The sequence below is a fragment of the Vipera berus genome (assembly GCF_964194415.1).
Source record: "Vipera berus genome assembly, chromosome: 9".
In the NCBI taxonomy this organism is placed as follows: domain Eukaryota; kingdom Metazoa; phylum Chordata; class Lepidosauria; order Squamata; family Viperidae; genus Vipera; species Vipera berus.
The window spans coordinates 26,087,759-26,115,178 of record NC_138212.1 but is presented as its reverse complement, the minus strand read 5'-3'; the positions used below and the strand labels follow the sequence as shown (position 1 = coordinate 26,115,178).

Sequence of the window (27,420 nt, the reverse complement as noted above, 5' to 3'; positions counted from 1 at the left end):
CCTCAGTGGAGAGAAATCACCATATGAATGAAGCCGCTCGTGAAAGTTGGGTAATGCCAGGGAATTTGCTCTGGCTATTTTTTTTTTTTTTTGAGCCAGGTTCTCCTAACTCGAAGTGCATCACTGGGGTTCTGTGTTAAATGTTTGGGACATGCCTGCCTCCAGAAGTGGTGACTGTTCCAACACTGGACGTTTTTAAGAAGAGACTTGACAACCATTTGTCTGAAATGGTATAGGACAGGGGTCAGCAACCTGAAACAGTGAAAGAGCCACTTGGAACCGGTTCCCTCACAAAAGGAAAAACTGGGAGCCGCAAAAAATGTGTGTGCATGTGCGTACATGCGCGCATGCGCAGAACAGGGTTTGACTGAAGAGTGGAGCCAAGGCAAGATATGCACCTACCCTGCATATTTGAATTGATTGGTAGAAATTTTTTAGTCCTACTTTTTTTGGACTGCACATGGCAGAGGACTGAGAGCCGCATGTGGCTCCAGAGCTGCGGGTTGCAGACCTGTGACCTATACTATACTTATGCATTTGATTTTTCCTGCCTAAATGTAGAACCTTACTTTTTTCACCATTGAATTTCATTTTGTTAGATAGTGCCCAGTGTTCGAGTCTGTACAGATCCTTCTGTATCTTAAGCCTATCTTCTAGAGTATTGGCTATTCCTGCCAGCTTGGTGTCGTCTGCAAATTTGATGAGTTCCCCATCTATCCCCTCATCCAAATTGTTAATGAAGATATTGAAGAGCACTGGGCCCAGAACAGAGCCCTGGGGCACCCCACTACACACTTCCTTCCATGTAGATGCGGTTCCATTGAGGACCACACGCTGAGTGCGGCCTGTCAGCCAGCTACGAATCCATCAAGACTGCAGATACTGATTGAGCAGGGGGTTGGACTAGAAGACCTCCAAGGCCCCTTCCAACCCTGTTATTCTCTTATTCTGTAATTACTCGATTGAGGCCACTTCCCCCCCCCCACCGACTCTGGTCGCCCGCGGGCGCCTACAGCCTCCTCGTGACGCGGCGTGACGTCATGCGAGCGGGCGCTGCGTCTCGCTGGCGACAGCCGGAAGCGCGCCTGGGCTCTTCCGGAAGTCATTCCTGGCCGCTCTGGCACTTCGGGTCCGTGCCGCCGCCGCCGCCGCCATGGGGAAAGCGCGCTTCCAGGGCCGCCGCCGCGCCAGCTTCAACCCGTCGCGCTCCAGCAGCAACCCGGGTAAGCGGAGCCGCCAATGGGCGGGCGGGGGGGGGGCGCGGGGTCTGCCGGGCGGCGGGCGCTGAGGCTCCGCTTTGTCCCCGCAGATCGACCGGCCGGCGCCGGAGGCCACAACATGCGGGACCGCGCCACCATCCGCCGCCTCAACATGTACCGACAGCGGGAGCGCCGGTGAGTGGAAAGGCCGCGTGGAAAGGCCGGAGCGCCCGGGCGATGCTGCTGCTGCTGCCAGCCCTCCGCCGCCCGCCACCCCCCAAGTGCCGACTTCGTTTTCCCTTTGTGGTGAAACGGACTCGGGTCCAGATCGGATCAAAGGAATCCGGTTTCTTCCTACCCAGCCGGCTAACAAAAGGCACAGCCGGAGACCCCTGGCCCGGTTTCATTAACAGGTGGACCGGCTCGTAATCCAGCAAATACAGAGTAGTCCTCGACCTACGGCCACAATTGAGCCCAACATTTCGGTTGCTAAGCAAGACGTTTGTCAAGCGAGTCTGCCCCCATTTTATGACCTTGCTTGCCACCGTTGTTAAGTGAATCACTGAAGTTGTTAGTAAGTTGATTGTTAAGGGAATCTGGCTTTCCCCCATTGACTTGGCTTGTCAGAAGGGGATCACGTGATCCTGGGACACTCCCGAGTGTCATAAGTATGAGTCGGTTGCCAAGGCTCTGAATTTTGATCACGTGACCGTGAGGATGCTGCAAGAGTTGCAAGTGTGAAAAATCGTCATAAGTCACCTTTTCCAGTGCCATTGTAGCTGTGAACGGTCATTAAATGAACTGTTGTAGGTCGAGGACCACTTGTATAGAATGATGCCTGTAAGGTCCCAAAGGCTTCAGGCGGTTACAAAGCACTCCCGCCATAGGAATGGTTTATGAACATCTTTCGTAGCATAAAATTTCTACACTAGAACTTTGCTATGAAAGTTTCTGGCCTCCTATACATATACTTAGCAGGAGGGATTTTTGTTGTTGTTAGTTGCGAAGTCGTGTCCGACCCATCGTGACCCCATGGACAACGTTCCTCCAGGCCTTCCTGTCCTCTACCATCTTCTGGAGTCCATTTAAGCTCACGCCTACTGCTTCAGTGACTCCATCCAGCCACCTCATTCTCTGTCGTCCCTTTCTTCTATTGCCCTCGATCTTTCCCAGCATTAGGCTCTTCTCCAGTGAGTCCTTCCTTCTCATTAGGTGGCCAAAGTATTTGAGTTTTAGCTTCAGCATCTGGCCTTCTAAAGAGCAGTCAGGGTTGATCTCCTCTAGCACCGACCGGTTTGATCGCCTTGCAGTCCAAGGGACTTGCAGGAGTCTTCTCCAGCACCATAGTTCAAAGGCCTCAATTCTTTGGCGCTCAGCCTTTCTTATGGTCCAACTTTCACTGCCGTACATTGCAACTGGGAAGACCATGGCCTTGACTATACGCACTTTTGTTGGCAGGGTGATATCTCTGCTTTTTAGTGTGCTGTCTAGATTTGCCATGGCTTTCCTCCCCAGGAGCAAGCGTCTTTTAATTTCTTGGCTACAGTCCCCATCTGCAGTGATCTTGGAGCCCAGGAAAATAAAATCTGTCACTACCTCCATTTCTTCCCCATCTATTTGCCAGGAGGGATATACTTGTGCTAAATTGGAAAAATATTTTTCTTCAAATTTTTTTTCTGGTGTAAAACGAACACATGGAAATTAATGAGAAGCAGAAAATCCTCATCATTTGTAGCTGTCACTGAATAAATAGTGTAGCATTATTATTCCTGCTAAGATTTCATAAAATGTGCTAAAGATCAGCACCAGTATATTTTAGAGCAAAGCAGCTGACATTTTAAATGATACAGGAAAAGCTTTGAAAGTTTTAGTGTTTTCAGCAATGGCAAGTTTCAGCTATCTTTTTTTAAAAGAAAAACATTTGAATGTTTGCAAACAGAACAAAAAGGCAATCAAATATGTGAATCGGTATGCGGATGTGGAAGCAAGAATAGTTTGCAAACAAGCAAAAGTATATATGGAATGGGGGTGCTGTAAATTAGATTGATTCATGCTTGCTTTTTAAAAATGTTTCTAGTCTCGTGAATCCAAAATAAATATACATAGCGGCTGAGATACTTGGCTAGTTAACAGTATAGCCAGAAAATGGAGCCACTAACATATTCAGGCCCCCAGTCTCAGGAACGTAGCCATGTCTTTAAGGCCCTACGAAAGATGGACCGTTTGATCTCCAAAGGGAGGATGTTCCATACAGCAGGGGCCACTGTAGGAACAGTGCATCTGCTAGTCCCCACCAACCAACATTCTTTCGCCAATGGGATCTGTAGTATTCTATTTCTGCTAGGTCTAGTTGGATGGCTAGAGACTCTTGGAAAAAGGCGATGCCTCAGGTAACCCGGTCCCAATCCAGGTGGGTTTTTAAAGGCGACAACCAGCACCTTGAACTGCACATTGGTATCCAATGCAGCTCATGCAGAAATGGCATTACGTTTGCCGTATATCTGGCAGCCTTTACTATCCAGGCAGCTACATTTTGCACCAGTTGAAGTTTCCAAGTGCTTTTTTTAGGGGCAGCTCCCTATAGACCACGTTTGCAGTAGCCTGTAGGGAGGTTACGAGGGCATGAGTTACTGTGAGCAGGGCCTCTCATTCCAAGAATGGGCGTGACTGGCGCATCACCCAAAAGTGTGCAAAGGTTGTCCTAACCACAACTGCCACCTGCTCTTCAAGGATGAGTTTACAAGTGTAGGAGCACACACACACACACACACACACACACACACACATACACACACACACACACACCCAGGCTGTGCACTGGTCCAACCCCATCCAGAACTAAAAATGGAAGAACCTTGTGTCTGGAGGGTCCAAATGCCTACAGCCACCCTGTCTTGTCCCAGCCAGGTCTCAGTAATGCACCCTAGATCAATCTTTTTCTTGACAAGTTATGGATCAAAGTGGCTTTATTACAGACTGATCTAGCATTCACCGGGAGCAGCCAAAGCCTGGGGCCTTGATACCTGTGGTTCGATCCCTGTGAGCAGCCTGTTTTTCGACTCTCACCATATTTCCTCTATCCATCACTATTGCTCCCATCCCTTCAGTGCCTTCCCCCTTTCCCCTATGCTCTTTTGGCCACCTTGTATATTTGTTGGTGGCAGTACCAGGACTGCTGCTGAAGCAGAGACTCAGGACCATCAGCTGCCACAGTCCCCAGGCTTCTGTTTCAGCCACAGCGCTGCCAATGCTGCCTCAAACCCCATACAGCAGCACCGTTGCGCAAAGCTCCATTTGCCCCTGCTGCTCTGCGCTTCACAGGCTCTGCCGTGCACCACTGACTTTTGCCACCTTGTGCTGAGCCATGTGTCCCATTCTCACAATCACTTAGAAAACTGGTGTTCCCCAGGTATTGCGAGAATGGGACGTGGGGCTTGGAGAATGGCAGGAGCCCCATTCTCCAAATCGCATGCGCCACTCCTCCAAACAGCGGTTTGGATGGCGGCTTAGAGAAGGAATGGGATACAAGTTTGGAGAACGGCACAAGGTGACAAAGATCTGTGGGGCACAGAGGGGGCTTTGTGCAAGGGTGCTGGCATGTCTGACCAGGGTATAGGGCATGACGTGGCATTTGTCAGTAGTAGCGGCAGCACTGGGCTCAGGTAGAGGCTGAGATGTAGTGGGCTAAGGCTGAAGGTCCCGGGCCTCTCCTTCAGCCCTGGCCCTGACGAGCTCCGCTGTATAAGGTGGCCAAAAGAGCATAAATGGGGGGAGGAGAGAGAGAGTTGGAGGAATTGCAGTTTCCTTGCAGTCATAAGTGCTGCTGGGCGGGGTGGGCACCTGGAACCTCCCGGGGTGTAGCACCCTTGCACTATGCTGCTGGGTCAGGCTGGGACACTTGAGTCTTTCCGGGGCGACTATGGGTGCACGGCAACACCCCCAACTTGTGCATGGCTTGTGCTGAGCCTTCTAGGCCCTCCCCCAAGCCCCTGAACACCCCCATGCCCCCTACCCAGAACTCCTTCCCCTTAACGACCCTGACAGCTGGGAGTGCCAGGATTGCAGGCACTAAATGATACATATATCTGATGTCTTTTTTTATGACTGATTTGCTTAGTGATCAAAATCCCAGATCCGGTTGTGGTTGTGAGTTGAGATAGTCCTCAACTACTGCTAGCAAAAAAGGGAGTAACATGATGAATATTTACTAAATTTGTGCGCCACCCATTTCATTGTCAGGTGACCCTGGGCGGCTTACATCATAAAAGCAAAGGTAGAAACATTAACACATTAAATATTTAAATTAACAGAAATTAAATAAACCAGAATACAACGGGGTGCGGGTGGGATCTTCTTCCTAGTCCACTAACCACCTCTAGCCTGAAATGCCCCATTAGGGGCCACAAACGAATCAGCAGAGCCAGGTCTCCAGGCCCTTTTGGAAGGCCAAAAGGCTGGGTGCCGAACTCACATTGAGGGACGTGATGTTCCCACGGCAGAAAAGGCTCTTCTTCTGGACCCCAACAGCTGGAATTTCTTGGCTGATTGGATCCTCAGCATGTGCCTTCTGCTGGAGCGAGTGGGGCAAATCAATCCCACTGGAGTAAGACAGTTCTTCAGGATATGTATGTACCTTCAGAATTTCATCCAGATTGTTCCACTGGCTCTGGTAAACTTTTCTGCATTGTTTTGCTTCTACAGTGTTTATTTGTTCCTTTGCTCAGAAATATTCTCTCGTAGCTTTACCTAGTTCATGAATCCGAACGAGATAAACCAGGGACTGGCTCTGGACATGGTTATATCAGTCTCTGGAACAATCTTGGAGGGGAACCCGTCTCCTGTCCAATGTCCCTGAAAAGCAGAGGCTGGTTCCATGCATCCTTTTTTTCTTCACAATTACCCAATACTTCTTTGCTCAGGATTTTGAGCCACATCCAGAGTGCTCATTTTCCAGCCTTCTGACCGTGTCAGGCCCAGCCCAAGAACAACAGTCCAGCCAAACTCCAGTGCTTTATTTGCTCACACCATTCGACAGAATTTTCCCAGACTAAACCTTTACTACCCCACCCTAACTGATACACCCTGGGAGATTCTAGGGCAGTGACGACGAGTGCCCCCAAACTGCCCCAGCCCTGCCCTGCCTCCATGCACCCGCAGGGTCACCCACCACCTCCACGGCCCGCTGCAGATCGCCCAGGCGGCCCAGCAGCCCCACGGCGGCCACGTCCTCCACCCGTGCCCCACAGCATCATCTGTTTGCGATGGGGCACAAGGGTGGAGTCTTGTCCCCATTGACCGGCTGCCATGTCCTTGGCTGCGCTGCTCCAGGCCTGGGGGTGACTCTCCTCCGAGGGGGGGGCTGCTGGTGTGGAGGGGGGGCCCGGGGGAAAGCGGGGCTGGGCGACAGCATGTGTGCCCACAGAGAGGGCTCCAAGTGCCGCCTCTGGCACTCGTGCCATAGGTTCGCCTCCACTGTTCTAGGCAGTGGCTTTCCTGATTCTCTTCCTCTGTCTCCTACCCAGTTTGGGGCTGTCTTGCTTCTTGTCTCACCTCTCCCCCCCCTCCTTGGAATGTGCTCCCTCCTTCCTGAAAAACTGCAGTTTCACTGTAGTCCATCCCACCTGCTCCCCCTTTGCAAGCATTATCCACCCCAGATCAAAAGTGTGTGTGTTGGTGGGGGGGGGAGATTCCACAGTCATCCTCTTGTCGATTTGGTACCTAATAAGCTCTAGTTCTTTGGCTTCCTGGACATGGGGTCAGTTAGCAAATCTTTACCTTGTTGTTATCATGTGGCAGAGTGGCCATTTTCCCGGAAGATATAAGAGTTTGAGGTACAGCTGGCCTCTGTTTTTCCTCAGCTGTATGACTATTTTTCTCAATATTGGAGCTTCTTTCCTCCCTACGGAAACCAGTCGATTTTGTGCTCAGTTATGTACCGCGTGTGTTCAGCATCCATGAACAGGTGCTAAATGGAAGCATCCTTACGTTTTTCCCCCAAGCATCTCTGCCTACGGAAGGGGGCCAACTGCAAATGTGGAATCTCTTAGCGGTGTGTTTTTCAGAGGCTGTGCTCCGTCGCTTGGCTCAGCCTGTGGAAAAGTGTCAGCCTTGCCTAAGGAGGCCTCCGTCTCTGCAATCTGTTGCCCTAACCCTCCTGACTGCTGGCCAAGGAGCCCTTATTGCTTCCAGTTGTTCACCTGGCAGTCTACTCTGTCACGGCAGGCAGGCTGTTGAATTTTGTTTGAGCATTTATTTGCCCTTTCCTGCAAGCAAGAAGAATGGTGGGAGATGTTCCAACTTGTCTTCCTAAAGGGTAGGATTTAATTTGTTTAATCTTTTTATAATCCACCCATTCTGAAAATGTGTACAGTTTTAATGGCATTCGTCTTCTCAGCACTCGGAGAACACCCGTTGGAGGGCTGGCCCATCTGGTTCCATGATGTCTTTGTTGATGCATCGTTAGTTCTGTCAGCTTTACCCAGAGAGGGCCAGGACCTGGTTCATGCGAAGGGGGCTCTCTGACAGAGCTGCCGCTTTAAGCTGAAGATGGTAAGCAAGCCAGTTACTGTCAAGGCTCTCATGCTGCTCTTTTTTATGCAGGAACAATCGTGGGAAACTGGTCCGACCACTTGAGTTTCAGTCCACGGTGGCGCCAGGCACTGTAGCCCGCGTGGAGCCCAACATTAAGTGGTTCGGTAAGCTTGCTGTGACAGGGGCAGTTTGGGGGGTTCTGCGCTTGGGTTTGAATCGGAGACCGAGAGGGCTGCTGGTGCAAGTGCTGTGTTCCCTGCGTCCCGTCAATCCAGGCTACGTCAGGCACCAACAGTTGGAACATTCTCTTTATGTAGGAAACACGCGTGTGATCAAACAGTCCTCTCTCCAGAGATTCCAGGAGGAGATGAAGACGGTGATGAAGGATCCTTACCGAGTGGTCATGAAACAAAGCAGGTTGCCCCTGTCTCTGCTCCACGACCGGATTAAACCTCATGTGAGTGGTACACTTGTCCTGTTGCACCAGGTGTTACCACTGTGTGTGGGTGGTTGGGGGAGACTCTGGCTGCATTCTCTGTCTCCCCTCCTCCCTCCCTCCCTTGCATGTGTCACACAATGAGAAACCCTCTGCAATAGGAAAGCCTAGTGGAGGCACATCATTTGCATTTATAGTCGTGTTCACATTTGCCCATAATTATCTATAGCCAGAGAGACAGAGACAGAGAATGTGTGTGTGAGAGAGAGACACACACACAGAGAGACAAGAGAGTGTGAGAGACAGAGAGAAAATAAACAAATGTATTTATTTAGCATATGGCATACAATGTCAGGGAAATCTACAAATGCTAGACACAATGCCTAGATTGCTAATTCATTCTGTTTCGTGCTTGCAGTCCTACCCCTGGGGGCCAAATAGCTTTACACCAGCTAACTAAAACAAAAGAGGGAGAACAAAAAGACGGTTTTTAAGGCTTTGCTTAAAAGGTGATTCAGCGCAATAGGCTAGCCAAGTGGAAGGTTCTCTCCACTCATACACTCATTGACATGAAGTGCTAGCTGGATGACTCATCCACATGGGCAGCTTCGAGCCTCTTCTGTGGGACCTCTTCTGCCTGCCAAGTTTGCGTGAGGTCTTTCATGGGCTGCAGTTCTCACTCGCCCAACTACAAAGAGGACAGGAAGAGTGAAGCAGGATATACTCAAAATGTATACAATGTGGCATGATCATTCCACTTCTTTTTCTCTGCCTGAAGGTGCCCAGCAAAATTCTGGCCCCAAATTGTCTCTTTTGGGGAAAGACTTGCCTATACAAAGCGATGCTGCTCCAGGGGCTGAGAGTCCCCAGTGGGATGGGGGTGCTACTGCTGAGGTCTACCTGTCAGTTTGCCAGATCCCAATGCAGCTAAGCCTGTTTCTTCTTTGTTTCCCCCCCCATAGCTTGATTTTCCTCTGAACAGCTGTTTTTTTTAAAAACCAGTTCCCATATGTCTCTAATAAAATGAAAACATTCTAAATTCTGACTAGGGTCCTCTAAAGTTCAAGCACACATCATTTGCTTAGCGCTTCTTGCCTGCTAGAGGAGAGTTGGTTCCAAAGAAGGAGCCGGCCTTCCCAAAGCAGAAATCAAGCTGTGAGGCAGATTATCCTGGACAGTTCTGAATTTTGGCAGAACGAAAGCTCCGTGGCTGAAACAAAGCAGTCGGCAAAGAACAGCGGGATCTTCACCCTTGTAACTTCAGTCACAGTGGAAGGAAAGGGATGCCAAGCCATGAAGTCGACACTCTGGCTAGCATAGCCTGTGTCAGAACCCAACCCAATCCACCTCTTAGGAAAGAAGAACTCTTGGAGACAGGATTGTCCAAGCAGAAACTTTTACTAAAACATGATTGTCAGTGGATAATCTAGACAGGATCTGGAAACTGTGTCGCAGATTGATACTTTTAAAGTGTCTCCGAGTAAAACCCCCTCCCCTCAGTCCATTTGGTCAGTCCTGGATCAATTAAGGTTCATGTGTCAGAACCCTTCATGGGAAAAGGGATCTTCCATGCATTTACAACATCATTGCTTCCTCCCCTTCAGATTCTAATCGGAGATACAAACCAGAATCCCCCCTTTCTTTGTTCTTCTCAGTTCAAAGGTTCTTCCCCTGGTCTTTGATGATGGCCTCCAGGCAGGCTGAATAAACAACCTTGCATCTAATGGATAGGGATGGCCAATTGACATCTTCTCTTCTCCTCCTTGGGAATGGCAGAATCCAGTGAGGGGTGAGATTTAGGGGTACACAGATAAGGATTTAGGAATGGAATGTAAATGGATTCTGACAGCCTGCTTGGGGTCAGCAGTGGCGTCGCTGTGGCCCTGTAGCTTTTCCGCGGGGAAAGCTTAGAGGGGGGTAATTCTCGGTGGCGCCCAGCTGAGCCTGAGCAGCTGGTTCTGAGCCAGGATGACGGAGATGGGCCCTTCTTCTGCTTTTAGAATTCCAAAGTCCACATTCTTGATACCGAAACCTTTGAAATCACCTTTGGTCCAAAATCTCAGCGGAAGCGACCAAATCTACCGGCAAGTGATGTGCAGTCTCTGGTAGAAAATGCCATAGTTGAGGCCAGCAACTACAGCCAAGACAAAGACCGGGATTTGGTGACCGAGGATACTGGAGTCAGGTATATTATCGGGGCTGGCCCCCAGAAATGTGGTTGGGTGTGGAGGGGTGTGTGTGAAGGGTGATGCATTTTCCCCCTGAAGTTGGAGGGTTGTTAGGCACCCTTGTGGGGTTGGGGTTGCTCGGTTCTTCCCTAAACCAGCAGCGTCCACCCGAATCTCTAATCGCTTAAATGCTCCAGCTACATTAAGTTATTAGGAGCACCTGGATGATTTTGTTGGCCTTGTGCTAGATGTGTTGGCAACTGGGACTTCTTTGGCTGGAGTTTAAGTTTAAGTTTAAGTTTATTTGATTTCTATACCGCCCTTCTCCCGAGGGACTCAGGGCGGTTTCCGACTCCCCCCCCCCGATGGATATTAATTCTGCTTCCACCCAACTTGATTTCTTCCCATTCTGACCGCGGGACTTGGCATATTCTCTGCCCTTCCAGGTGCAGTGATATTTCATCTGCCAGGCAGCTTTGTTATAGCCCGCAAATGCTTGTTTTACTTGATTACAACTGACATGGTTTTGACGTAGAACAAACAGAAGGGACGCCGGCAATGTGTCTGCTCTTTGAGACTTGGCATTTAAAATGAATAAAACTTTCAAATAAATGAATGCCCTTTTATTCGTGAAAAAGATAAATAGGGCACCACAGCGGCTCTCGTGTGGATGGTTCAGCTGGTGAAAGAGTATTCTGTGAGAAGAAGAGACAATATGTTGGGTGCACAAATCCATTGTAAGGAGAGGTCATTTTTTCTCCCAGGGAAAAAGGAATCTGCCATCTAGTCATCTGTTGACACACTGCCTGGTTGTGCTTTTGTGTGGCTGAGTCTTCTGGTTCCCTTTTTCAGGGTGGAGGTGCAAGAGGAAATCTACAAAAAAGGACAGTCTAAGCGGATCTGGGGAGAACTTTACAAGGTATGTGAAAGGGGGGTTGTGGCTGTGTAACTGTGTTCTTGCAAACGTTTCTGACTAAGGCATGGGGAGGCTGTTCCTACCATGGTGTCCTGGACTAGCTTGCTTGCCTTTTTATTATTTTTATCACTCCCTTATTGTATAAATAACTCAAGGTGGCAAGCATACATAATACTTGTTCTTCCTCCCATCTTCCCCTGCGAGATGGGATTGGGTGTCGAGAGAGAGTGAATGGCCCAAACTTGCCCAGCTGGCTTTCACACCTAAGGCAGAACTGGGACGCACCGTTTCCTGGTTCCTAGCCTGGTTCCCTGACCTCTAGACCAAAAGCATTGAGTTTCTTCCAAGTTAAAGTTAAAGTAGGCCTGGAGTTTCATGTGTTCAATTCTGCTTAACTGCATGGTTTGAAATGCCAGAACTTGATTAGTGTGAAGAGTTAAAACATGGAAATCCTCCTGGATGCTTCCCCAACCCACTAAATCTCTCACTTTGCCTCTGAACTGCCAGGTGATAGATTCATCAGATGTCGTGGTGCAAGTGTTGGATACCAGAGATCCCATGGGGACCCGATCCCCGCACGTGGAGGCCTACCTAAAGAAGGAGAAGCCCTGGAAGCATCTCATTTTTGTTCTGAACAAATGTGACCTTGTGCCCACGTGGGTGACGGTAGGTCCCTTGGGAAATGAGGTGGGCTACAAGAAAAAGCTGCCGGCTTGGGGCTTGTCTCCAGTGCAGAGAGACCGTCTTCCACGTGAACTCAGTAAATGTCAGGGATGAAGCTTGGAGAGGTTTTTGCAACTGCTTGAATGTGCAATTTGGAATGGTTGGGGTGGGGGTGGGGGTAGGTCCAGAACCTGTTGGCTGGCAACTTCCTCCTTAAGCAGCTGGCTTGCCTGGGATGGGGGGGCTGCTGAGCATGGAGACTTGGTTTGTTTCTTCCAGAGGCGCTGGGTGGCACTTCTGTCTCAGGAGTATCCGACCTTGGCTTTTCACGCCAGCCTCACAAACCCTTTTGGAAAAGGTGCCTTCATTCAGCTCTTGCGGCAGTTTGGGAAGGTATAGTAAATCTTTTCTGCTTGCCTTGAGTATACTGAAGAATGCTGTGTTAGGTGGCCCATCACTTCAGTATGAGCCGGCAGTGTGCTGCAGCTGCCAAAAAAGCCAATGCAGCCCTAGGCTGCATCAGCAGAAGGACAGCATCAAGATCACGAGAAGTGATAGTGCCACTTTATACTGCACTAGTGAGGCCACACTTGGAATACTGCATCCAGTTCTGGTCCCCATGATACAAACATAACGCTGAGGCCCTAGACCCGTGGTGGCGAACCTGTGGCACGCGCACAGCCCTCTCTGTGGGCACGCGCGTTGTCACCCCAGTCTTAGGCCTTCAGCTGGTTTTTATGAAACCTTTTCGCTTTAGGCTTCCACTGCTGTGTGCAAAAAAAAAGGGGGGTCAATCAATTTCAACTTCCCGCGGGGAAAAAAAAGATCTTCCAAAGTTGGAATTAATTGACTTTTTAGTCCCACCCAGTCTGCCATTACCACCGAAGCCACGCCCCCTAATAGGGTACGCCCACCCAGTGTGCCCCAGCCACCCAGCACCCAACGATACATAAGTGGGTTTTGGGTTGCAGTTTGGGCACTCAGTCTCTAAAAGGTTCACCATCACTGCCCTAGACAGTGTGCAGAGAAAAGCAACTAAGATGAGAAGGAGCCTGAAGGCTAAATTGTACGATGGACAGTTGTGGGAACCGAGCATAGCAGATGGGCTCGGGGTGACACCATAGCTATCTTCCAATACTTGAGGGGCTGTTACAGAGAAGTCAACCTATTATCTAATTAGTCTCTGCATCTCAGAAAGGTGCTTTGTGGAATAGGTTGACACCCTCTTCCTGACGTGCAGGCACTAATTTGGAAAGTTGAGGGGGGGGGAAGGTGTAGGCCAGAAAGGTCTAAGAGAACTAATTAGTCCAGAGGTGCCTTGAAGCTTACGCGAATCATCATCATTAGCAGCAGCAGCAGCTCTTCTCGGGGATTCTGCTGCTTGGTTGATGGCAGCGCAGAGAGGAGTGGGGATTTGTCCTAATGAAGAAGAAGGGAAAGTCCTGAGATGGAGTCAGCTGCTGGGGCTCCGACAGATTTGTTCTCCCCGGGATGGCGCTCTTCTGGGGACAGCCGAATGGGCTCCTTGAGGGAGGCTTCCGAATGTCCTGATGACATTATCAGGTCAGCTGAACTGCTTCCCCTTTAAAGGATTTCTCTCTCAAAAGACTGCGTGTGGTGTGGCCTGGAGGAGGATCCGCCTCACCCAGATGGGGAAAGAAAGAGCAAAAGGGGATCTTTTGCTTCCTGGTGAGCTATTCATGGCCTCCACGGGACGTTGTCACGTTGGCATATAAAGGAGATGACTTGAATGGCGGCCAGGGGATTGCGAGCTGTATATTTTCAATGCCCTCTTGCAGTCTCTGGCGCCTTTCAGGGAAAAGCAGGAATGGTTAACCCTTCACTTTCCAAACAGATAAGTTCCCGGTCTGACTCGGTTCCCCGTCAGCTGAAGCCTGTGCCAGTCCTCCATAGAGCTTGCTTGCCTAAAGGATCCCCTGATGAATGCCCATTTGATAAGTTTAAAAGCTTCAACCAACTAGCTGTAGATGGAAAAGAGACCTGTCAGTGTTGGTGACTCCTCTGTCTATTGACTGCCTTGCACTTGGCTTTCCAAAAGACCCGACGGCTGGTCCAAAACTTCCTGCTCTATTTCTTAGGACGTTCAGCTTCAGCCGGCCTCATTCTCTCTGTGTTGTCCCTTACAGCTGCATGTAGATAAGAAGCAGATCAGCGTGGGCTTCATTGGATACCCTAATGTGGGGAAGAGCTCCGTAATCAACACCCTCCGCTCCAAGAAAGTCTGCAACGTGGCTCCCATTGCTGGTGAAACCAAGGCAAGCTTCCCCACAGATTCTGGGTTAAAATGTGGCCATTGTGACTGACTTCCTCTGCCTGAGGGCAAGGTCTTCTCCATCAGTGTGAAGCGTGTTCTCACTTCTAGGATTGCAGGGCTGGAGTGAAAGTGCCTGAGGTGTAGTTCCTCATCCTCTGTACTTTAGGTCTTTGTTTCTCCAGATGTGAGAAATATCTGATAACTTGGAGGGGGATGCTGAACAAAACTTTTATCAGATGGCCGAAAGAACCCAAAATGGCCATGTTGGAACTAGCATGTAGAGCAGGGGGTCTTCAAACGTGGCCCTTTGATGACTTGCGGACTTCAACTCCCAGAATTCCTCAGCCGGGCACGCTGGCTGAGGAATGCTGGGAGTTGAAGTCTGCAAGTCATAAAAGGGCCAAGTTCGAAGACCCCTGATGTAGAGTGAGAATCTTTGTGTCAATATGCTCAGCTGATTAGACAGCTACAGAAATTCACTGAAATGTGATTACTGGAAAAAAACAACCCCAACCTTGCCATTTAAATGTGGTTCTGAGCTTTGCTGATGTTTGTGTGAACAGTAGAAAAACTGCCTTTAGGGAGAAGAAAACAGGCTTGGATTTATTGTATGCCCTGCTCTAGCCTGCTTGCTAAGTAGCCTTTCCAAAGAAAGAGCAGGTGAGGCAATGATATTAAAGGGCTACTCGCTTGTTTCCTGGCCATGAGGTTCTTGATGCTTAGATCCTTGAACAATCTCAAGAGCTGCTGTCATGTGTTCTGTTCCTTCTGAAATAAAAGACAGCCTGGCTTTCCTTTTCCCTCTGCAGGTATGGCAGTACATCACTTTAATGCGCCGTATTTTCCTTATTGACTGCCCAGGTGTGGTGCACCCCTCAGGAGACTCGGAAACAGATATTGTACTCAAAGGAGTGGTACGTATCAAGGGAGACATTGGGCAAGCTTTTTTCTGCCTTAGTCTGACTTGGCCAGCCTTACTTACCGCGTTTCCCTGAAAATAAGACCTACCTTGAAAATATGACCAAGCTTGAGTTTCAAACATGTGCCCAATATAAGCCCTACCCCCAAAATAAGCCCTACCTAAGATCCTGCCCACTCCATTGCACCTGGTTGCACAAAGTGGGGCGAGGCACACTACGGTGGGGATGGGGGTGGAGCTGTCCCATGCGCCCCACACCCACTTACCTTAGAACGGTTGCAGCCAGGCCTCCCATGCCCCAACACCTGCCTCGGCTTGCTGGCCCACGTCTTCTGCGGCCACTCGCAACTGCTCGCGCGCATCGCCCCCAGCCTCCATTTTGCCTTCAGAGGTCTTCCAGAAAGGCCTCTGCAGCTGAGAAATGAGCTCCGGATTGACATGCATGGGCCCCCTGGCCTCTGTTTCACTGTCAAGAGGCCTTTCTGGAAGGCCTCTGACAGTGAAATGGAAGCTGGGGAGTACCACTCACGTCAATCCGGTGCTCATTTCTCGGCTGCAGAGGCCTTTCCTGAGGCCTGAGTGATGTTCGGGAGCGGTAGCAGAAGAAGTGGGCCGGAGAGACAGGTGTCGGGACTTGAGAGGCCTGGCTGCAGTGGTCCTAAGGTAAGCGGGTAAGACATCTCCTGAAAATAAGACCTTGTGCCTCTTCGGGAGGCAAAAAAATTATAAGACGATCTTATTTTGGAGGGAACACAGTATTATTGAAATGTTGCCAAGATGCAGGGGCTTAAATAACCACAATAAATTACTTAATTTACTTAAGATTTCAGTAAGGCATTTGACAAAGTAGATCACAGCCTACTTGGTAAGAAAGAAAATCATGGAATAGACAGTACCACTATCAGTTGTATTCGTAGCTGGCTGACAAACTGCACTCAGCATTTGGTCCTTGGTGGAACTACATCTACATGGAGGGAAGCATGTGGTGGGGTGCCCCAGTGTTCTGTCTTAGGCCCAGTGCTCTTCAACATCTTCATGAACGATTTGGATGAGGGGATAGAAGGGGAACTCATCAGATTTTCAGATGACACAAAGCTGACAAGAGTAGCCAACACTTTAGAAGATAGGCTCAAGATTGAGAAGGACTATGACAGACTTGAACAGTGGACCCTATCCAACAAAATGTAATTCAGGGGTGAGAAAGGTAAGATCTTACACTTAGACAAGAAAAAAAAATGCATACATATAGAATAGTGGCACCTGGCTGTAGTAGTAGTAGTAACAGAGGGATGTTGGTGACCTAGTACAGAGGTCCCCAACCCCTGGTCCATGGAGCAGTACTGGGCTGCGGCATGCCATAACTGGTCCGCACAAACAAGCAAAACCCCATCCGTGGGATGCAGGCAGCACACAAAACCATGCACCCTCCAGTCCGTGGAAAAACCTCTCTCCACGGAACTGATCCCTGGTGCTCAAAGGGTTGGGGACCTCTGCAAGTATGAGCTTGCAATTTGCTGCAGCTGCTAGAAAGACCAATGTAGTCCTTGGCTGCATCAACAGAGGGATAGTATCTAGATCACATGAAGGACTAATGGAGGCTTTATACTGCACTGCATCCCCTTTTGGTCACCATGATACAAAAAGAATGAGTGCAGTGAAGAGCAACAGAGAGGATGAAGGGACTGGAGGCTAAAGCATATGATGGAATGGTTCCAGGAAGAGAAAGAGTAGTGGTGACACGGTAGCAGCCTTCCAGGACATGAGGGGTTGCTGCAGATGCGGGGATTGACTTATTCTCCAAAGCACCTGAGGCAGGGAAAGAGCTAATGGGATGAACACTCATTAAAGAGAGATCCTGCCTAGAACTAAGGAGAAATTTCCTGACAGTGAGAAGAATTAATGAGCGCAAAGGGCAGCCTCTGTGGATGCTCCATTGCTGGAGGTTTTCAGGAAGAGATTGGACAATGATTTGTCCGGAATGGTATAGGACCGTGGTGGCGAACCTATGGCACGCGTGTCACAGGTGGCACTCAGAGCCCTCTCTGTGGGCATGCGCCCCATCGCCCCAGTCCTAGGCCTTCAGCTGGGTTTTATAAAACCTTTTTGCTTTAGGACTCCGCCGCTGTGTGCAACAACAAAAAGAAAGGTTCAGTCAATCAATTTTAACTTCTCGTGGGGGAAAAAAAGATCTCGCAAAGTTGAAATTGATTGATCCACCCAGTCTGCCATTACACTGCATCCACGCCCACCCAATGGGCCACGGCCACCCAATGGGCCACTCCCACCCGGCACCCGATGATACATAAGTGGGTTTAGGGTTGCAGTTTGGGCACTCGGTCTCCAAAAGGTTTGTCATCACTGGTATAGGATCTCCTGCTTGAGCAGGGGATTGGACTAGAAGACCTCCAAAGCCCCTTCCAACCATTTTTTTTTAAATTCCATTTATATCCCGCCCTTCTCCGAAGACTCAGGGCGGCTTACAAGCTTAGCAGTAGCCTTCATTCTATGTATATGCCTGCTTATTAGGGCTTTCACACACACCCCCAGCGGCATTATTACAAAGTCAGCTTAATTGCCCCCAACAATCTGGGTCCTCATTTTACCTACCTCGGAAGGATGGAAGGCTGAGTCAACCTTGAGCCTGGTGGGATGCGAACCTGCACTAATTGCAGGCAGCTGGTGTTACTTAAGGAGGCATTAGCCCACTGCTCCACCAAGGCTCATTTTCTTTGTAGTCGTCGGAGACGCATGTGTGGAAATCTGTGTCTTTGGTAAAAGCTAGGAGTTTGACTGCTCTGTAATTTCCAGGTTCAGGTAGAAAAAATCAAGAGTCCGGAAGACCACATTGCTACTGTGCTGGACAGAGCCAAGCCGGAATACATCAGGAAGACATATAAAATAGAGTCCTGGGAAAATGCAGAGGATTTCCTGAAGAAGCTAGCATTCCAGACTGGGAAGTTACTGAAGGTGAATCTGGCCTTATGAGTGCTGAATAGCCATTTGATTCCAGAGAAAGGAGTTTGGAGCCCTTAGTGCGGACGTTCGGTCAGCAAGTGAGACGTTTCCTGAAGAGGAAAAGTCGATTATGCTACAGGGAGATGATGACTTAGTGTGGTTGCTGATGGCTTGCTCTCTGGGAGGCTGAAGGGGCTTGATGGTAATATCGGATGAAGCAGGCCATCAGAGTACACAGTGGGGTAGTTTGAGGAGATACGGTACGAATCCAGCCCATAATTCCCCCCTCCCGCTCCCTCTGCACACATCCTGCCCGGAGTCGTGGCCCCAGGCCCCTTCGTCGTCAGGCTGTTCTCTTGGATCTCCTCTCTTCCCCTCTTTCCCGTTGTGACTGCTGGCCCGTCTGCCTTTGCAGGGAGGGGAGCCTGATCTGCACACGGCCAGCCGGATGGTGCTAAATGACTGGCAGAGAGGCCGCATCCCGTTCTTTGTGAAGCCTCCCAGCGTGGAACGGGACTCTCCGGTAAGGGCAGCCAGAATAGCTTGAGTGTTTCTTTTCAAAGAGAAAAAGGAGGAAATACAAGAGCAGGAGTTGGCAAAGCAGGACTGATAGCGGGCTGGTTTTGAAGGCAAGAACTTGAAATAATAGAAATCTTGCTCCCCTTCCTGGGTCCCTACGAATATTCACTGTGTCTTGTCTGGCCGTAAGAGGGCAGACAGGTAGATGAGCCTTTTCCGGGCCTTTTACGTCTCCCCCAACTTCACACAAGGTGAGGAGGGCCCACCTGACTTGGACAACTTAAAGGTTTTTGTACCATTTTCGTAATTATAAACTACTCGTGGGAGTAATTCAGAACAAGCAGTTTCAGTGCACAAGTAGTCCTCGGCTTACAATCATTCATTAGTGACCATTCAAAGTTACAACAGCGCTGAAAAAAGAGATTTATGACCGTTTTGTCACATGGCCGTTGCAGCAGCCCTGTGGTCAGGTGATCACAATTCGGCCGTTTGGCAACTGACTCATATTTATGACAGTTGCAGGGTCCCTACTTGTGATCTTCTGAGAAGCAAAGTCAGTGGGGAAACCAGATTCACTTAACAACGGCGTTACTAACTTAACGACTGCAGTGATTTGCTTAACATTGCCAAGAAAGGCCATAAAATGGGACAAAACTCAGTTTAACTCTCTTAGTAACTGAAAGGAGTCAAGGACTATCTGTAATTGTTTTCTATGTATTCTGTTGTCAGAAAAGAAGGGAAACTGAGCCATCACTTCTGTCCGGAGTCCCTACCTTCTTTTTAGGAAGATGGGAGGATTTGATGGTGGTACATCTGCATAAAGGGATTGGTGTACTTGACTATCCTTTCTCATGAATCTGGGTTCTGACTGGCATAGGTCAGGTCAGGATCCTGGCAAGCCTTACCGAAGGCCTTCACAAGGGGAAAATTGTGCCAAAAGCCTTTGGAGTCGAACAACCCAGTGGCAAAGTGAAGGGCGGGGATGGACGAGTAACCTGGCTTGCTGAGAAACTTCCATTGCTTACTTTCTCAGCCCACAGAAGCTGCCTCAGATGTGACTACAGGCCTGAGTCACAGTGAGAACTCAGGGATGAGAGAAGAATGTGAAGGACAGGCTGGGAGCGATGGGTGTGCCAGCGTGGCACCAAAACGGCCTTTGCCTCAAGTGCCACAAAACTATGAGAAGATCACAGTGACCTCTCAATTCTTGGAAGAGGACCTAGTTCCTGTGAATATGCTGGGTATCAGTGAAACAGACAGCGGTTCGGAGGAAGAGGAAGAGCAGAGTTCACCACAGGGGAGGCCAACTTGTGAGGCTAGCCCCAGAGAAGATCCAAAGGTCGTACTTAGGTCCCTGGAAGAGAAGATTGCCAAGTACAAGAGATTCTTGGAGAAGGCAAAGGCCAGGAGATTCTCAGCCATAAGGTAGGGCATCTGACCTTCCTTGGTTCATCTGATTGGGCAGAAAGAAGGGCCTAAAACACCGACTCAAGACTGACCAATCCTTAACCCTCTTTCTTTCCAGCATCGATTGCAGCACCCAGTTCATACTTAAAACAAAAATTTCAGGCTCAATCTGTTTCTGTGCACGGAATCTTCTGGTGGTTGAAAGATGCACATTTGGGGTCTCTGCCCCCCCCCCGCATGAAACAAAAGGGGCTGTTTTGGTCTGTGCAGGGGCTGAAATGCAATGGTGTCGGGTAGAGAGAGTGTGGGGGCAAGTGGAAGAACAGGGCACAAAACCAGACGGGGAGTATGGAGGAAAAGTGAGAATCAGCTGGTCATTGCTATCTCTCCTCCCCATAGTTGTTCCCACACCGCCAGTCAGTTTGCAAACCCCATATGTTCCCTATCCACCCTTCTCCAAAAAATCAGTCTCTCCCCCTCTTGATCAGCCATTTTCTACTTGGAACCTTTTAGAAGCATGGAGCATGTTTTAGGACTTATACTTAAGACACATGGAGGTTTCCAGTTGTGGGAACATGCCATAAAATAAGTTCCTCAGAGAAGACTCTGAGGACTCTGCCACATGGAGGAATTCCCAATCACTTCCAGCAATAATAGTAGGGCCTACCAACAGTTACAGCGGTCTGTAAATTTATTTGTGGTCACTTCATAAAGAGAATAAGCAACCCCTATGATTGGGATGGAATGGACAAAGATGCTTTTCTTTCCTTGCGTTTCTGCCAGCGAAGGTCCCACCTCATCCCCTCCTATTGTGCTAAACGGTTCTCCAACATGTAATGATTGGGGTGAGGAACTCGCCAACAACCGATGGCTGTTATTCACCTGTAGGTGATGGTTTGAATAAAAGCCTCCCGTGTTCTGGAACACGTCCATATTTTGCCCGTTCCTGCAGAAGGGAGGAAAAAGAGGCCCCTGGAAACATAGAGGTGGTTGGGATGGTGGGAAACCTGGGAAGTGGGGGCTTTTAGGAAGTAGTGACATCACATCTTTGTCCTGTATGAATTATTTTTCCCCCAAAGTCAGGACAAGTAAAACATCATTTTTTTCCATTATAAACCATAGTTTGAGCCCAAATGGTTCAGCAGATAACCCTAGGAAGGAGCTTCTTCTAGGTTCACAGCAGCTCTCTCCCCACTTACTTACGTTCCATCAAGTCAGGGTTAGCTCTGAGCAGCCAGAGATATTTCTCTCCGGGATTTGTCCTTAGCCTGATCTTCCAGGTTTTCCATTGTCCACTCATCGCCCCTGGAACCGAATCCATCCGCCTGGCTGCTGGTCATCTTCTTCCTCTTTCCTTCCACCTTGCCCAGCATTGTAGGTAGTCCTTGCTTAATGACCACAGTTGGACTGGCCATTCTGTTACTAAGCAACACGTCACATGAGCAATCCACACCAGATTTACGACATCACTCCCACTGCGGTCGTGAAGTGAGACATCCCGTGTCTGTGACTTGCAATTTTACTGCCAGGTTCTCCATTGGCTTTTTTTTTTTTTGAAGCTGGCTGCAAATCATGCAGAGGGTGAGCACCTGACTGCCGGATGTTGCAACAGTCCTAAATGTCTGTTGGCTGTGAAGCAACCACATTTCAGTCAGGTAACCACAGGGATGCTGCAACAGCCCTAAGTGCAGTGACTTATTGTAAAGTTACTTTTTCATTGCTGTTGTAACTGAACTGTTGCTAAACCATTAGCAGTCGTTAAGCAAGGACTTCTCCAGAGTCAGGTCTTTGCACGTGTCCAAAGCGAGATAATTTGATTCTTGTCATTTGTACATTAGTGAGAACGCTGGGTTTATTTCTTCAGTGATCCATTTGTTGGTTATTTATAAAGCATATATTCTACATTGTATTTTTTCAACTTATGATTATGATAAGAGAATTAGGCTGTCCTATTAAACTTGAGGCTATACAACTGCTAGACGAAGGGTGGGAGGGGAATCAGATCTAGGTAGAGACTTAACTGTTTGTTTGCTCTCCTACCTAGAATCCCTAAGGGGCTGAATGAAAAAATATTTGCAAAACCAGAGTTGGATTCAGCGGCTGTTGAAACTCGGAAGACTGGAGGTATGGTGGCTCCTTCAGCAGTATCTGCATCCTGTGCACATTTTATAACTTTATTCTTATAAAGGGCCATTGCTGGCTTCATTCCACTTGACACACTTAAGCCACAGGATTCTGTGTTGCAGTGCAGATAGTACAGTTCTCCACATTTCTTTTCCCCAAAATGCTCAGCTGTTACTAATCTGCATGGATTTTGACTAGCACGGAGTGCTGGTTGTTAAGGAATGACTACGAAAAAGTGTAGTTGCCCTCTTGTTCACTTTGGAGAGCTTCCCAAGTGCATCCGTGTAGCCTAGAAAGCTGCAGTAGATAGGCTCACACCTAGTCTGGAAAACCCTTTTTCTCATGCGGTTTTGAGTGACCTACTTTGCTTCTTGTGTTCGTTGAACATATTTAAGGTCATCCATCAGAGAAAAGGGGGGCCAGGAAGCTGTCATTGTGTGTGGAAGGGGAGCCCAGCTATCCCATTCTGAAGCAGTTTTGTCCTTTACTAGAAAACTCTTCGTTGCTCAGTGTTTCGTTCTTCAGGAAGAGCTTTCTCTTTATTTGTCTCTCACCTATTCTTGACATGCTACTTTTAGGAAAACAGAGAGAGAGAAGGAAAAGGAAGGTATCGGAGGGAGAGGAACAGCAGAGTTCCAGCGCCTGCAAGAAACTGAATTCAAAGGAGGTAAGTGTCAGCAGTGGAAGTTGGCTGAGTGGCTTTGGGACAGTCGCTTTTCCTTAGCTCAGACCATCTTATGGAATTGTTCTGGGGGAAACAGGAGGTGGGAGCAGTGTGTAGGTCAACCTTTTCACCGATTGTACCACTTTTAGGATATGGCAATATTTGAGTACCACCTAGCAAGGTGTCAAAAACTTGATGACCAAAAACAAAACACCTGTTCAAAGTTGCATTTGCACTGCAATGTCTTCTGACTGTTTTTTCACACTTAATCACCATTGCAGCATCCCCTGGGTCATGTGATTTATATTTGGATGCTTGGCAACTGATTCATATTTATGATGGTCACAGTGTCCCAGGGTCATGTGATCCCCTTCTGCAACCTTTTGACAAGCAAATTCAATGGCAGGGCTGCTGGTGGCCAAGTGCTAAGGCGGGACTTCTCTCCCTCCTTCCCTGCCTCCCTCTCTCTCATTCCCTTCTCCTTCTGAAGGAAGAATTTGAAACCCCACCCCCACCCCATATTTTCCCTCTTCCATATATTCATCAAACAAGGAAAAGCCTCCAGAGACAGAAAAGACAAGCCATTGAGGGAACCAGCTTAAAAAGTCGCATTCCCCTTTAAGAATTAGCTACTGGCTAGAAAGGAAAGTTAAGGAGCTGGCGGCCAGCACTTAAGGAAGAAAAAAAAATGTAGTAAGTACTGGCTGCCGGCTAAGTCAGCCTCCCCAAATGGCTCCATTCATAAGTAAAGGAATGCTACAGGCAAAATCCATTCAGGAGAAAAATACTTCAAAATCCCTTGCAGCAAAACTTACAGCTAACAATAGCAGAGCAATAGAAGCTAACAGAAGACATCAGCCAAGTAGAAATTGCCAAACGCTCCTTAAGAACACAAAGCCCACATTGCACAAATCCCAGAACTCTCAAAGTCACAAAAGTACGTAAGAATCCTTCCACTTTCCATCTCTCTCCCTCCGTGCCCCACCTCCAGCCAATGCTGCCTTTCTTCATTTCTCGTGGAGGGCGACACCCCTCCCCCCTTTCTTTCCTGTTTGTTCCTGCCAGCACAGGTGGCCCCAGAAGTTGTAGATTGGTTCATGGCCGGCCTGCTTGATCTCCTCTGCTCTCCCTCACCCTCCTCCTCCTTTTTTCTCTTCAGTGCAGCTGGAGCTGACTCCACTTCCTCCCAAGGCTGCCTCTTTTTTTCTCTCTCCCTCTCCGGTCAAAAGTGCCTCCTTTTATAGCCTCTCCTGTCTCCACCCCCCTCCTCTTCCTTTCTCATGGGGGGAGGTGAGACTTTGCCTCGCCCCAGCCACTCTGCAGCTCCAGAGGACTCTCTCACAGTAAGTCCTTGCCTGCGCTGGCTCTTTCCCTCCCCCACTACACTTGGCTGGGCAGGGCTGTGTGCTACCTGCCTCTTGCTAATGTACCACAGGGGGATATGCATACCACCGGTTGAAAAGCCCTGATGTAGGTTACCTTGAGTCATACAGAAACTGAAAGTAGGATGTGGATCAGTGGATCTCTGCGGTTTTCACAAGGTGCAGCCCAAGGGAAGTGTGTTCATTTTATGTGGCATAGTTGTCATGTAGTGTGGATTTTAAAAACAGAATTGTAGTAGGGCTTATGTATGGGGGAAAGATTTCCTTTTGGGATAGTAAGTTACAGCTATTACATTGTCCATTGTCTTGGATTGTTCCAAAACCTTTGTTTTGCCTTTGCAGAAGAGAAGAGCAGAGCGGCAGCAGCACTCAAAGAAAGTTGGTGTTCGATATTATGATACTCATAACATCAAAAACAGAAACAGGAACAAGAGGAAAGTTGACACTGGAGGCCAGAGACTTACAACCTAAGATAAATCAATAAAGATACATTTTGAAATGGTTATCTTTATAAATCCACATAGTAAACATTCACCACATGAAAACTGTTGGTTACCAGTTGGGATCCTTACAAAAGACTTTGCCCATCAATGTGAAAACTAAAAATCAAAGTAGGAGAAAGGGCAAATTTTCTTACTACTTTTGGCATATATGGCTGGTAAAGGGGAAGTTGATCAGGATGCGTGATCACCAGTTAAACCACTACATCAGATTTCAGGAGTCAGGATTAATTTCAATGCATTTTGTACAGCCCTTGTTTTGCAATTGGGCAGAGTCCTGCTGGCATTTTTTTTAAAAAAGCGCCTCTATTATTTACCTCCAGTAAATATTAATTGAAAAGGCAAATCCCAAGCCAGTTGAGATTCTTTTTAAATGTGCAAGAGGCATTTGAACAGTATTTGAATTTATGTTGATTCAGATGAGGTGGAACATTTAGGTACAGGTAGATTCTGGATTCTTTCAGGAAGAATTCTCTACAGCCGAGTTCTCCTTTTCCCCTCAAGGCACTTTTTGCACTGGGCTGACAGAAAGCTTATTTCTTCGGTGCAATGATGCCTTCCAGCTGTGCCTAAAATAAAGCAGTTAATCAGTGAGGACTTATGCATTGTGCCAAAAAGATACAAAACTGTTGAGAGACAATGGTGCTGCTGGGCATGAAGGAGACACATTGCATCAAATATTTTAGCCGTCGACCATTCTGCAACAGGATATGGTTGACTTAGAAATGGAAGCATATTTGTTAAGTTTGAAAAACAGAATCCTGCATGGGCTTTTTTTCAGAGACTTCCAACACCACAAGCGGTGTAAATTGGCCAGGTCCAACTCATCCTAAGACACACAACATATCCATGTAGTCCTCAACTTACAACCAGTTGCATATGTTTGAAGTTACAATGCACTCGCCAAAATCTATGACTTGATTTGAAAGTTATGATGGCAGCAGCACCCTGTCACGTGATCACATTTTGGGCACTCGGCAACATCCTACAACGCGTCCCCAACCTATGGTCACCGGGAATAGCTGGCGAGCCCCGCCCCACTCACTAGCACTGCCACGTGGGCATTAGCGGGCCCATTTGCACATCAGAGTGCGTGCCATGGGTGTGCATGGCCCACTTGTGCATGCACATGCATGCTAATGCTGTCGTGCGTGCGCCCAGAGCCCCGCATGCGCACATTTCCCTACTGCTCCCTTCTGGGAAGGTTGGGGAACTCTGTCCTACAATGATATGAACACATTGTTCTGTTTTTTGCCATGGCAAAAACTGAATAAAACAAATTCACTTAATTATACCGTAAGCAAAAAAGATCAAAATCAGGTCAGGTCGGGCAGTGACCTGCTTAACCACCAATTCTGGGCTCAATTGCGGTCATGGGTCAAGGAGTACCCGTATTGCGCAAGGGAAGGTGGAGTAAGTGGATTCCTTCCTCCCACTAAGCAGAGCAGCCAATGAAAACTAGAAGGCTCCGTTTGTGTCTTCCCTAACCTTGAGCTGCTGATTAGTCCGTTTCAGGAACTGGACCTCCTCGGTGTGCTTCTTCTCTTCCACCTGTCGCCTTTCCAGTTCCCGCTTTTCAATGGCTTCACACTTGGACTTCTGCTCATTCACCTGCCTCTCCAAGTCCCGCTTCTCATCCTCTAGTTCTGCAATCTGGAGACAAGAGAAGACACCGGGGACCTTGAAGAAGGGCTGCCACTCGCTCCGGTCTGCTCGTCCGGGGCAGCCTAAGCCTCGCCTCTGCCTGGGCCGGACGGGCACCCGCCGGGAGGCCGGGGAGCTCCGGCTGACCTTACCTTCCTTTCCATGTCGGATTTGCCCTGCTCGGCCTGCAGGGCCTTCCTCATGCCGAAGGCCACGCTGCTCTCGTACAGCGTCTGGTAGGCCGCGATGGTCATCCGGATCTCGTCCCGCACGCGCAGCAGCAGCAGCCCGCGCTCGGCGCAGTTGATGGTCACCTGCCGGATCAGCTCGTCTGCGGGGGCCGGGGGGGGGAGGGGAGGAAGTCAAGCGACGCCGGCGGCCCCCTCCTCCCTCGCTCCCCCCCCCCTCCGCCCCGCCGTCGCTCACCGAAGCACTGGGAGTAGAGCTCGCGCCGCACCGGGCAGATGCCGGTCTCGCGCGCCTGGCGCTGCTGCAGCTTGAGGTCCAGCTGCTCCTGCAGGTGCACCACGTCCATGCGCGTGCTGGGCGTGCTGGAGACCTGCTGCACCCAGAGCTGGTTCTCCTCCGTCCATTCTCTGCAGCGGGAGGCGCAGGTCAGCCGCCGCCGCCGCCCCCCCCCCGCCGCCCCCCGCCCCGCCCCCGCCCCCCGCCCGGCTCACCGCGGCGGCAGGATGGCGTTGAGGATCTCCTCGGCCTGCTTGCTGGGGTCCACCGAGGGCGGCGGCGGCGCCTTGCTCTTGGGCGGCGAGACGGGCCCCGCCGGCACCGACAACTGCGGGCTCCCCTTCAGCGGCCGGGCCTGCGGAGCGGCGGAGCCATCAATCCCCGGCGGCGGCCCGCCACGCCCGCCCGCTGCCCCCGCTCCCCCCCGCCCCGCCTACCTTGGGCGAGCGCTTCTCGGTGTTGCGGCTGACCAGCACCGGCGTCTCGTAGCGCAGGAGGGAGTCCGCGGGGGGGATCATGGCGGCTCCTCCGGGCCCGACCGGCGCCCAGCCAGTTGCGCCGCCGTTGCCACGGCCACGGGGACGCCGGGGGCGGGCGGGAGCACGCGCAGGCGCACAAAGGCCTGGCCGCAAGAACCCCCCCCTCGCTGGCCT

The 27,420-nt window shown here is 49.6% G+C and overlaps 2 protein-coding genes across 2 annotated transcripts; one reads left to right on the top strand and one right to left on the bottom strand.

Annotated features, from left to right (window-relative positions):
* Nucleotides 1-1,107: 1,107 nt before the first annotated feature.
* Nucleotides 1,108-24,693, top strand: GNL2 (G protein nucleolar 2). Its single transcript, XM_081334854.1, has 16 exons — nt 1,108-1,223; nt 1,310-1,394; nt 7,800-7,894; nt 8,048-8,187; nt 10,167-10,351; nt 11,187-11,253; nt 11,758-11,916; nt 12,193-12,306; nt 14,061-14,189; nt 14,998-15,102; nt 17,916-18,074; nt 18,478-18,585; nt 19,615-20,006; nt 22,033-22,112; nt 22,691-22,779; nt 24,501-24,693. Exons 1-16 carry the CDS (start codon nt 1,154-1,156, stop codon nt 24,627-24,629), a joined length of 2,106 nt encoding a protein of 701 aa, XP_081190980.1. The 5' UTR covers nt 1,108-1,153; the 3' UTR covers nt 24,630-24,693.
* On the bottom strand, nt 24,648-27,420 carry DNALI1 (dynein axonemal light intermediate chain 1). The gene is made up of 6 exons (XM_081334860.1): nt 27,205-27,420; nt 26,983-27,122; nt 26,729-26,898; nt 26,455-26,633; nt 26,147-26,311; nt 24,648-25,227 (listed from the first exon to the last, which is right to left on the bottom strand). Exons 1-6 carry the CDS (start codon nt 27,283-27,285, stop codon nt 25,192-25,194), a joined length of 771 nt encoding a protein of 256 aa, XP_081190986.1. The 5' UTR covers nt 27,286-27,420; the 3' UTR covers nt 24,648-25,191.